Source organism: Limulus polyphemus, unplaced genomic scaffold (genome assembly GCF_000517525.1).
Source record: "Limulus polyphemus unplaced genomic scaffold, Limulus_polyphemus-2.1.2 Scaffold653, whole genome shotgun sequence".
Lineage (NCBI taxonomy): Eukaryota > Metazoa > Arthropoda > Merostomata > Xiphosura > Limulidae > Limulus > Limulus polyphemus.
Window position 1 is genome coordinate 405,506 of NW_013666263.1, and position 13,110 is coordinate 418,615.

Below are 13,110 nucleotides of genomic sequence, written 5' to 3' on the forward strand. Positions count from 1 at the left end.
GTAATCTCTAATACCTCCTAAATACATTTCAAATGTTTGTTTTCAGTAAAACTTTATATTTATCTGTTATTTTCTCTACCATAACTCATAACCAAAAAATAAATAAAAATTGAAATAAATCTAAATTTCCCTTCTTTCTAGAATGACTTCAAATTATAACACAAAACTACATCTGTTTATCCTAGATAGCTTTAAACTCATAACAGTATACATCTAGTTATAATTAAAATTTATTGCCCTTTGAGCCATGTCCAACTACTAGTTCTGCCGTTATAACTTGTAAATTACTTGGGGAACATGGAGCACACGTTACACTATCAAGTTATGTTAAACACAAGCTGCTCGTGTGCGTGCCTTTTGAAACATTTTTATTATATTATTATTTAATTCACCTAATCTAACCCTAACTAACTTAAAGAGATCCCTACTTTTACATTTTAGTTACTTTTATAATAATAATAGATAAAGAATAAACATGAAAAACAAGTAAATTCTTTTTTTTTTTTGCTGTCAACTGTTGATGACACTTAACTGTACTTTATTTTATTATAATGATACTAATGCACTAAAGAACATGCTAAAAGCATACAATTTCCTCTAAATATCAAAATTTTTCTGGCTTTCTAAATATGTGACAAGAGCCATTACAACTTCATCCAAACTAGTTATCTTTCTCGTGGGAACAAAGCTTGTACTAAAAGAGGAATTGACAATTCTTTGTTCAGAACACAACGTAATATAATACATCATTTGACAGATGAAAATCTTTGCTTTCTATTGGTTATACATAATATAGAATTAAACGTAAGAGATAACTATTAACAAATCCTGAAAGAGAGAATGTAACAGGTGGGTGTGGCAAGAGGGGTCTGATTTTCTATTTGATGGCTCTGTAACCAAACAAAATTGTAAGGTAAAAAAATTATGGTTTGTCTGAGCAATGACGATTTTATGAGTAATTTACGTTAAATTTCGTACTTATTGGAAGGGTGGTGAATAAAATAGAGAAAATAGGATGTCTACAAAAAATATGTCATCTTTCTCACACTAGGGTAATTCAAGACTTTGTAAATATTGCCTTATAAAATTAAGAACTGAAAACTTGTATACTATTAAAATATGGATTATTAGCTTTGATTTTATGCTATTCTAATTGTCTCGCACCTGTTGAAGGCTTAGGTAATTGAGTCAAAGCTTGTGCATTATAAACCAAAAAAACATGATGATAGTCCAAATAAATTACTTAATACAATAGTACAAATGTGAACCTTGTATTATCAGTATAAGTTCAGTTTTATTGATTTCAGCCAATATTTATTACTCAACCTCATGGTGTGATATAATTGCCTATATCTCGGCTTTAAGAAGTTATAAGCTAATGATTTAAACAAATTGAAAACTTTTTTTTCTTCTTTTTAACCTCATAAGCTGGTACAGCTTCCAGTTCAGTAGAGATTCACATAGAGATTAGAACAGTGATAAAAGTTTAGCTTGGCCACATGTTGCTAAAAGGAAAGGTGCTTGAAAAAATATTCAGCCAAAATTTCATACAGTCCTGTGTGTAGTGTTTTTTCATTCAAAACAAAGATAAAGTTTTAAATTTTATAAGTTTTATACGAAAGTAGGAAGACATAAAAATCATTAATTGAAATATACAACAAAGGAAAGCGTTTTTAATTTTTCTTTTCACAATAAAATATTTTTTGAATTTTCAAAGCTGCAACTTCATAAAAATATCACATATCAAAATTTAATTTGCAAAGCTACATAATTTGAAGAAAGTTTTTTCAAATTTCAAACTATTTCATACAGTAGCTTTTCTGAAATTCAATAAAACAAACCACACAAAAGGTGTGTTGAATTGATGGACCTGGAAGTTTTACAGTTAATCTCTTTTTGGAACCCGTGATCATTACACAGATTGTGTGATATATTATTATTTCAACAAAAAATTTACAAAACACAATGTACATATAATTTTCAAACACATTCCACATACCTGATTTGTACAAATAACCAATTGCATGCATGTGAAGTCCATTAATGTGCCAAACATATTGCATAGCATCAGCAATAATAAACTAATTCAAAATTTCCTTATTGTAACAAGAAAACATACACATACTATTGAAATGTTACTTTATTTAAGTAAGCCAGAATTTTTTAGTAACTACTCTTACTTGTTCTATGATATATACTAATATTCAGTTGTCCTAAACATTTTTTGATATATCATTTGTTCTAAATATATACTTTTATTACAATTTGACCTAAACGCACCAAAAATCACCCTTCTTTACTAAATAACATCATTTGCTCTAAATATACAAGATTTTTTCCCAATTATTATCACTTGATATAAATTTACTAACTTTCCTAACCAAATAAACTTGCAAAAAATACTGCAGCTTCTTTCTTTCAAAAGTAATATAATCTGTACTTAGTTATTAGCTTTCTCCAGAAATTATGAAAATTTAATATATATATATATATAGAAGTATATTATATTTACACATATATATACACACACACACCAGCTATGTCCACAAAATAATGTAACTTCCTCTAACTACACTTTTCTTATTCATTTTGAGAAGAGTTTTCACTCAGCAAATTGACCAAATTCACATCTAAGGTATTAGTTGACAGTTGAAAAAAACACTTTAGTAGTTTTTGAAAGGCTAGTTTTACACTAATAAGTGGATTTCCTGTAAAAAGATATCAGTATATGTAATATATAATAAATACTGTTTTGCTTACCCCTAAAATACCTAGTATGATGAAAGGAACTAGTTCCACAAAAAGCCAGTTCCTGGTATATTCCACATAAAACATTACCAAGTGGTCATTACCAAATGGGTTGATGGACCGAAGAATAAAAGCTGCCACCAGGGCACAAAAGAAAGACCGCCATAATGTCTTAAGAGGGAAATAATAACTGACCTAGAAAATGAAAAAAAAAAAAGTAGGTAAGGATGGCATATCATCCCATGGTTCTTACACTTTTTCAGAAAAACTAGAAAATGAGCAGTAATGTGGTGAGAGAATGATATTAATTAAAAATGACTTTGCTTCATACAAAACGTTGTTATAAGCTTATTGAATCTTAAATTACAATCACAAAGTAAGAGTTGTGCTACCTAATTTATATATGACAATACACTTATATCTACTTGAAACATACTTTAACAGAGTATTATATTACACATACTTCTTAATGAAATGATTGCATTGATCAACCAAATACATAAAACTGTGCTTGTTGTTATGCTTTTTTTGATTAAATTTCATCTCCTTAATGTTTCCATTTCTAAAAAGTGTTACATGAAGTAGTTCTTATTTTCAAATGTTTAATACAATTTGTAACATACTGACAAGCCCTGAATCTCTTTCACTATATTTTGTATAATAGTATTATTCCTAGTATCTAATCTTTTTTCTTATTTTTGTTTTAATTATTTGAATAATAATTTGATGCACAATTCAGGTACTTGTGATTTTTAATTTATGACCTCAGTCTTTTGCTAACAAATCACATCTAAGGTTAAATGATTTGTTAGCAATCCAATAGGAATGAAAGTGAAACACAATGTTAGCACATATTCTGGATGACAACCATTCTTTTCTATCATAGATATATTTATATGTAATACTAATTCGAATAAAAATACTGGTATTGTGATACTTACTATTAAACTTTGGTGTTTGTGGAGAAAATGTACGCATAGTATTATATATGCACATTTATAAACATTTTAGGTTTATAAACATAGATAGTTGTTAGTAAGTACGAAGACTTTCAGAAATAATGCTACTTTATTAAGTCTTTTCAGCTTTATAAACTACATTATGTTAGTTTGATTTTCAATGTATACACACACATTGTTATGTAATGTATCCCCTTGTGTGTTAGGGATTGCCCATCATATATCACTTTCAAATAGTTTTGTATAAATTTATATATGTGATAATACCATATGCAGTGCTTATAATATGTTATTTACTTGATAATATTAAAGCAAAGTAGATTAACACATTTTGTAAAATGTCTTAAGAACAGGATGCTAACTATTCAAAACTGCATGAAATGTGTTTTGGCTTTTATTTCTATTGTGTGGACTTATAGCTTTTAGTATTTAATTTTATCCTGAAGCTTACTATTTGTTTAATTTGTAATAAACTGATAAAGCAAGTGGATTTTTCTATTTAAATGAATGGCTGAAGCAATTAAAATGCTAAACTAATTCTTCATTTCACTTTATACTTTTCTCTGGCAAAACATTTCAAAATTAAAAGCAATAATGTAAAAATATATACTTTCCACAGAACACCCTCTTCATCAAATTGTTTCTATTCAGAACCTTATAAATGATTATGTTAAACCATGAGAATATATTTAATTCAAAACCAGAAACCTTACTGTCACATCAGTCAACTGTACTATAATGTTCTTATACTTAGAAGCTACACCAAAATTATACCCAAGGTCATTTTGGAACCAACACCCCCCCCCCCCTTCCTATAATTCTGCTGTTCATAAATCTTCATTCCCCTACTAAGATAGGCATAATTTTATGAAGCTGCCAATAAAGCATTTTTGCAGTTATAGTTTTTATTTTGTAAATAGTAGCAATAAGCTAACTTGAAATAAAATACTTAGTGAGAAAGTTCTGTAGTCTTAAAACAAAATAACAATACTCATACCATTGTTCAAAAGAAACAGCTTTCTTGGTATATATGATCCAAAAGTTTTCTTCTATTTAAGTGATAATGAAATGAATAACTGATTTATAGAGGAGTTAAACACTTATCTTAATAGAATCTAACTAAAGTGTCACTACAAGTTAATTATATTTACTGCAAATGCAATACCATGTTAAACTGGGCAAACTGTATTGCAATTTTTGTAATATCAAAGTTAAAAATAACTCCTGGGGGAGGGGGGGCATGATGTTGTTGTCTACATGGTAATTAAACAGAGTACACACAAACTTTACAAAAAAGTTCCAGGTCTGTTTGTTCAGGTTTTGTTGAATTTAATGTAAAGCAAATGAAAAGGTATCTGTACTCGCCATCCCTAATTTTTAAGTGATAGATAAGAAAGAAGGCAACACCACCCACTGCCAACTCTAGGGCTATGTTTTACCAATGAACAATGTGACTGACCATCACATTATAATGCTACAGGTCTGAAAGGGCAAGCATGTTCAGTAATGAGATTCAATCCCACCACCCACAGATTGACAGTCAAGTGCCCTCACCACCAGACCAGGCCAGACCCAAATTTTAAGTATATCCAAGATCTATACACAAACTTCCATGACTCCAAACCCTGCCAAGCAGGATTAAGCTTGCATTTTCCTATATCAAATGTGCTTACAAGTGAAAATTGCAACAGTTCTGAGTCTCACAAGTCCCAAAAATAATGATACACAAACATAATTTCTATAACCTAATTTTTTTTCTAATTAAGCCAATTATTTAATGGGAGATTTTTTTATTTCAATGTTTTCCAAGCCCATTATTTTAAACATTGTATTACAAGGTTTTTCAGTACTGAAAGTTTTATAACTAATTTTCCAGAATTTCAAGAACCTGTGTGAGCCCTATCAAAATCCTTTCTAAAGAAGCAACTAAGCTCTTAAACGTTATTATATAGATATTTTGTGTTTAAAGAAAATTTAGCTGTAAGGTGTACTACAAAGTCTACTGGAATATAATTGAGAGTTCTGTTACATTTACAAAAGGAATTTTAAGAAAACTTGTCCAAGAGACAAAATGATAGAAAAATGTTCTAACAAAGCACACACAAGAAATACAACATTCTGGATTTTGCTTTTACCAAAATGAACAGTGAAAAAAAAAACTCTGGGATTTACGCATTGAAAAAGCAAAATACACTGATAATCCATTTCTTTATATAATCTTTATACATTCTATGATGTTTATTTAGCATATTAAAATGTACTATTTTGCACACATGACACAAAGTTACTGTATGCAAACGAATTTTAATTTTTTTTATTTTTAAAAATGTCTAATTTATATGGTACATAACAATGAAACATTCTTTTGTGCTATACTCTTTGTCTGTTGCCAGTTGTTATATATTTTTACAGTGCCAAACGGATAAATCAGATATATCTGAGTATTAATAATTATATTTTAATTATATATATACACATATGAAGAACTTAGATGCAAAATGCTGTGCACCCAATTTTGTCACTTTGAGAAAATCACCTATTTTTCTGCAGCTTACACGAAAAACACTATGAAATCAAGGGTGAACTATTTATTGCCTTTTTGTAGTCAAAATGTTTTGCATCCATCAATAAAATGCTATTGGTAGCTCAATTCTTTCAGAAATGGCATATACTGTGTTTTGTAACTAAGCTCTTCATATATATTTGTTCATATATCTTCAGGTTTTTAACACTTGTTTATTAGGATTTTACAGTGCAGCATGCAGAATGTTCAATGCATGAACTGATAAAAAAATCATGGTTTACATTAATGCTGACAAAAATTTAAACAGTGTTTAATATATAAAATATTGCTATAAGCTACATTCTTTATGTTGTAATTTAGATGTTACCTAAAAGGCACATGACATTAGGATCGAGCATATTAAATTATGACTTTGTATAAGTACATTTATTTTTATGTTAGCGTGGTGCAGATAGCACAGTTGTAACCATAGGCCTACAAAAAGTTAAAAACTATACAAGCCTGTAAAGAAATGTTAAGAACAAAATAAAACTAATCTGTTACATGGACTGGATGTTGAATTATTTTCATCAAATAACTTAAAAAACCTGCCAATAAAAGAAAACTATTACAACAGTATATATATATATATATGTATAACTACTTAAAGTTTCTTGTAATTCTCTTTATTTTATATGTACTCTTCCTAAAGCTGGCAGTCACATTTTACTGGGGTTCTACTGTATACAAAAGCAATGTAATAATTTGATGCATTAATTTAAACATGTTTGATACTGGGTGTGTGACTGAAAGTTAGTAGAGGAAAGTAATATGTATATGTGTGTATAGGTTTGGTTTTAGGTTTAGGGGAATGCATTTTTAAATGTCCACGTGTATGTGCTAGGCTTTTGTAGTTTAGAATTTGAAAAACCTGTATGGCTCCATTGAAATGTACCTGAAGTGATTTTCTAGCAATAGTACAAACAATGTGAAAAAAAAATCTACTTGTCAGTAGGACAATGTAAAACTTGAGTGACATGAATTCCACACTCATGTGTTGCTATGTGTGTATAGATAAACTTTTGTAAGTTCATCTAGCTGATATTTTTGTTTACTAGATCCAAATAACAAACTAATCATTGTCATGGCCAGTAGACTACATGATCACCCAAGTCTAATTATTCATTAGTTTCTAATTTATTTTTATTACCAGATACTAAATACTAACTAGTTTATGTTATATGTTTCAACTACTAATTTGTTTCTGTTTTAGGAAAGCCCCAAGAAAAACTGTGTTTGTAAAGGTAGTGGCCCAGATAAATGATCTTTGTGATTTTAAACTAAACTTTATAATGAGAAATGTGCTTGCAGTTCTTCTAAATTATAACAAAATACTAATTACCTAGTTAATTAGTTCTTATACTTTGTTAAAATGAAAACATTTACTATCTTTATAACACATTTTGGCAAATCTAATTACAATACTGAAATCTAGGAAATAACATAAACGACATAATTTTGAAAAAAATTAAAAGATTTGTAAAAATCTAAAGAAAAAATTTGATCTTACCGATTTTTAAATTATTTTTAACCATCTGTTTATGCAGCTGCACAGCATTTTTGTATTAATAAATCAAAACACAGCAAAATTATTGTACTTGCAAATCATCACAGTTATCTGTTCAAGAAACAAACAAACTTTAAAAAACTCTCAATCATTTAGATAAAAATAACAACAAATAATACTGTTGCATAAGAGCAGTGATTCTGTATATGCAGTGAACATGTGTATGACAAGATAAGCACATACAATACCATCACATAATTAATAGCACTGTGCTCATGAGTCTTCTATGTGCCAGTATAAGCTTTATTAAGATTTGTTTGTTTGTAACTAAGCACAAAGCTACACAATTGGCTATCTGTGCTCTGCCCACCACGGGTATCAAAACCCGGATTCTAGCAATGTAAGTCCGCAGACATACCGCTGTGCCACTGGGGGGCCTTTATTAGACCCAAAGACATTCATATAAAATAAAAGCAGCAAAAAGTATTAATGTAAGAAGACATTCAAACAAATATATCATATAAAGAACAGAAAGATTTCAAACAAAATGACATCTAATATTGACTTTTTAAGCGTAAGAATAAAAAATATAGATTTTAAAAATCTTTGGAGCAATAAAATTGCCAATTTGTTATTTAGTAACATAAAGTTCAAATACAGGAAAACTGCAGATAGGATAAAAAAAAAGAGAGCAAAAGAACAACAATGAATAGTATTATATCAAAAAACTGAATAGTAAATTCAAAAAAATTCATCCAATATCTTTAAATTGGAAAAAAATTCTATATAAAAGTAGCACAAAAATACTAGACATTTCCCAAAGCTTATATGTAAAAAATTAAATAAAAAATTTTTCAGAAAATGCTTTGAATGTTATTTAACAATGAATTATGGAGGTTTTAGAATCTTAGGCATATGTTAATATTATTTTAGTAGCTGTTCTTATGACAGATCATTTTTATGAATAGGAATAAATTTTGGTACAGTTATTAGATTTGTATAAGTAAAAAATTCAGTGTTAAAATATTATTTGAAGAATTACTTCAATTTGACATACCTCTTCAAGACTGAAGAGAACTCCACCAATAGGGGCACCAAAAGCCACTGATACGCCTGCTGCAGATGCTGCCGAGAGAATCTGTCAATAAAAAGATTTTTGTTTTACACAACACAGATAATTCTTCTGGAAGCAATATTATCACTGAAATCATAATCAATCACTTGATTAAACAAACTGCAAAACACTTTTAATACTCAATTACAGTAGACAACTGTAACTATAAATACTACTATAACTGGTAAACTGGTCATATGTTAAAAGAGGAGTACTATATGCACATTGCAAACAACAGAGAAGCGACATAAAGTTAACATATTAGCTTACGATCACTACTGAGACTACATTAGTTAACATAATATTCATAAGGATTGCTAAAAGTAGACAACTGTAATTATAAATACTACTATAACTGGTAAACTGGTCATATGTTAAAAGAGGAGTACTATATGCACATTGTAAACAACAGAGAAGCGACATAAGGTTAACATATTAGCTGATGATCACTACTGAGACTACATTAGTTAACATAATATTCATAAGGATTGCTGAATATGCTAAAAAACAAATATACATAATGGTTGTAGGATGATAAAAGTGATTGACAAAATGATTATACAATTCCTATGAAATATGGGGAAAAAAATTTTGTTTTAAGGTAACTGCAGAGGTTAGATAAGTGGCTAATATGTACCTAAGAACAAAGAATAATAACATGTAAAAAGCAGACAATGCCTAATAACTTTCATAATTTTTTTGGCTTTCTAAATATGCGATAAGAGCCATTAAATATTCAGCTAAGCTTGTTGATGTGTTTCCTGTGGAAAAAAGATTGAACTGGAAGTGAAATAGACAATTCTTTGTACAGAAAACAACATAATATAATATGTCATTTGACAGATTAAAACTTTGGCTTTCTATTGGTTATAAATAATATAGTATTAAATGTCAGAGAGATCTATTGACATTTGTGAAACAGAGGATGTGAACAGGTGGGCATGGCAAGCAGGTCTAATTTTCTAGTTTATGGCTCCATAAACAAATAAGACTGAAGGCTATAAAAATTATTCTTTGTTTGAATAATAACTATATTATAATAAGTAATTTATATTAAATGTAGTACCTCTTGGAGAGAAAACCTAGAGATCAAATGTCACAATTCTCATAATAGGAGAGATTGGGGATTTGTTTAAGTATTTCCTTTTAAAAATAAGAACTTAAAACTTATATAATACTAAAATTTGATTTATTAACTACATTTAGATGCCAAGTTTATTCATATACCATGATAATAAAGTAGCTTAATTAAGTTTTGAATGTAACTCTAAAAAGTTGTAACAAACACATTCTGACTTGCCTGTAGCAACAGTGTTAATGTCATGGAAATAATCAACTAATCAAAATTAGTGTTTCTGATTATTACTATTTTTGATTATTCCAACAATCCAAGTCTCATTTGGGAATAGATGATTAGTTAAATGTTAATCGATTAAAGAGCCTGATGATTAATTGATTATCAAATTCCACTAACTGCCTAGCCCTAGTGGTTAACATACAAACTGTGGAATTATTTAGACACTAAACACATAATTAATCCAATTCTTTGCAGGAATACTAAAGGCATTAAATAACTGATTAACATACTTGTTCTTGAATAACATATTGTATACAAAAATAGACAAATGGTTAATATTTTTTGTACCTGGAGTATGTCAGAAACAAAACATGAGATTTAGAGATTTTTGTTGTGAGTTATTTATAACTATTGTTTGACAGGAGATTAAATCCTGGTAGTAAGATTACTCCAGAAAAAAAGAAACAAACATAGCAGTTTGGTTGTGAAATTAACACAGACTTGAAAATAGTGGCTACCTTTCCTGTTGTGGTATTTCTGCTAACACTAATAACAAGAGCAGATAAACGTGTGAATATTTTATGTTTTTTTTACTACAAAGGATACTGCACAATTTAATAAATGTTCAATACTATACCTGTGGATTTACTGTAGACAGCAGACAAATCATTTTGTGAAACAAAATTGTTGTATGCAAGCAATTTCTGAGTGGTAAGGCCATTGCCATTTATAGGGGGGGGGGGGTCTGAAGGCACACTTCCACAGAAAAGTTTTGAAAATTTAATACTATGAAATTAAATCTTGGGTCATTTAAACTACAAATACTGCATACACACGATGTAACATATTGAATTAAAAGAAGCAAATTTTAATACATGCCACAAAAAAAAGTGGTCAGGCTGTGGCTTGACTGCCTTACCAGATCCTATGGCCCTGCAGAAAATAAAGAAATGGTTCCCAGGAAATAAAAAGTATATAAAATCTTTCAACACAGTACCACATTTTCTTCCTCTTTTTCACTATTACTTAAATCAATTAGCATTATTAAAAAAAATGAAAATTTAAAACTAAATAATTAAAATATTTCAATTCTAACCTCTCTCTTTTTGGCTTCATTCTTGCCATATTTAGGAAAAAGGTAGGAAAAAATATTTCCTATACAGCATGCCACATGTACAAGTGGGCCTTCTTTTCCAAGACTAAGTCCTGAGGCTACAGCCAAAATCATTCCAACAGACTTGATGACCAATGTCCACTTACCCAAGTATCCACGAATGATGAATCCACTAAGGATAGTTTTTATCTATAAAAACAATGTAAGATATTAATCCATGTATACCCGCAACATAATTAAAAAAATTAAACATGCACAAGTCCAAAGCTGAATTAATGGATTACAGTGCCAAAAATTTAGGTTGTTAGAAAAATCATTTAAAAGAATGTTTTTGTGGCACATGTGTTTTTTAAATACAAATACTTTGTAAATAAAATATCAACATTATAACAGAAAAAAAAAAAAGAAATCAGCTGAAAAGACAAAACTAAAGTGTTTAAGTGTTGATAAAACAAGAACAAAAAACAAAATAAGGTGTATGTATGTTTAGCCAGGTTAAACAATTACCAATTGGTATGAACAAAACTTGACCAGCATTTAACTATCTACACTTACATGTATTCAGAAAATTAGAAACATGTTTTAACTGCTTAGTGGGATATATTTAGTATCAATAAGTCAACCTACTGAAATTACTATCAACTTTATAATTTTAGTCTAAATGAATCTCTAATAAATCGCTTGACAGATTATATTATTTTATATCAAAAGGTTAAAATACATGAGGAAAGATAAAGTGTTAAACAGATATCAAAAATAAAGACTAAAACCTTATTACAACTACTAAAACACAAACTGTTCACTAAAAAATTTACATCCTACAAAAAAAAAGTTATTCCCAGAATGTATTTTTTTCTCAAAGTAAGTAACTGCAACTTCACTAAAAAATTTACATCCTACAAAAAAAGTTATTCCCAGAATGTATTTTTTCTCAAAGTAAGTAACTGCAACTTCACTAAAAAATTTACATCCTACAAAAAATGTTATTCCCAGAATGTATTTTTTCTCAAAGTAAGTAACTGCAACTTCACTAAAAAATTTACATCCTACAAAAAAAGTTATTCCCAGAATGTATTTTTTCTCAAAGTAAATTTACATCCTACAAAAAAGTTATTCCCAGAATGTATTTTTTCTCAAAGTAAGTAACTGCAACTTCACTAAAAAATTTACATCCTACAAAAAAGTTATTCCCAGAATGTATTTTTTCTCAAAGTAACTGCAACTATACTCGTATAATTTTATTGTAAAATATCATATTGAAAGTTCTGACAATTGTTTATTCACCAGACATTTTTAAAGAGTCTAGACATTTACTTCAATAATTTTATATTTCACTAATAGAAAAACAACAATAAAAAACTACTCACCAATCCACGTTTCAATTATACATTAAGAGATGCTTAATGTTTTAATAACATTTCAACAATACTTTAAGAAAAAGTTTGAAGCATAAAGACATTTACCTCAGGAATACCTGAACCACAAGCATATGGAGCAAATGTTCTAACAAGCAAGACAGCAAGGCCAGCAAAGATAAGGCTCCACAATACATACAAAATATAAGAAATGATGAAGGACCAGGCATCTTTCCTAAAATATCCTAACAGTTCTGGCCAAGTATACCACTAGAACAAATTTAATTTTTTTTTAAATACATATTAAATACTTTTCAAATCTTTTATTTGTTTATTCTATTTGTCATTAATCTAAACAATTTTAACTGTGGAAAGTAAACAGAATTGGTGTCAATTAATGTATATAAATAAAACTTAAAACTCTAAAAGGTTCAAAATTATAATTGTTCAAAA

The 13,110-nt window shown here is 28.7% G+C and overlaps 1 protein-coding gene across 8 annotated transcripts in view; it reads right to left on the minus strand.

Annotated features, from left to right (window-relative positions):
- LOC106459727 (H(+)/Cl(-) exchange transporter 3-like) overlaps positions 1-13,110 on the minus strand; it is a 91,813-nt gene that overhangs the window by 31,300 nt on the left and 47,403 nt on the right. For all 8 annotated transcript variants that reach the window (XR_002610617.1, XM_022386258.1, XM_022386257.1 and 5 more), the window contains 4 exons: positions 12,766-12,927; positions 11,285-11,491; positions 8,835-8,915; positions 2,761-2,943 (listed from right to left, as the gene is read on the minus strand). Coding sequence is in view for 7 of the 8 variants with exons in the window: in XM_022386258.1 (XP_022241966.1) it covers positions 2,761-2,943; positions 8,835-8,915; positions 11,285-11,491; positions 12,766-12,927 (633 nt within the window). In the remaining variant the exon portion in view is untranslated. The remainder of the gene's footprint in view (positions 1-2,760; positions 2,944-8,834; positions 8,916-11,284; positions 11,492-12,765; positions 12,928-13,110) is intronic.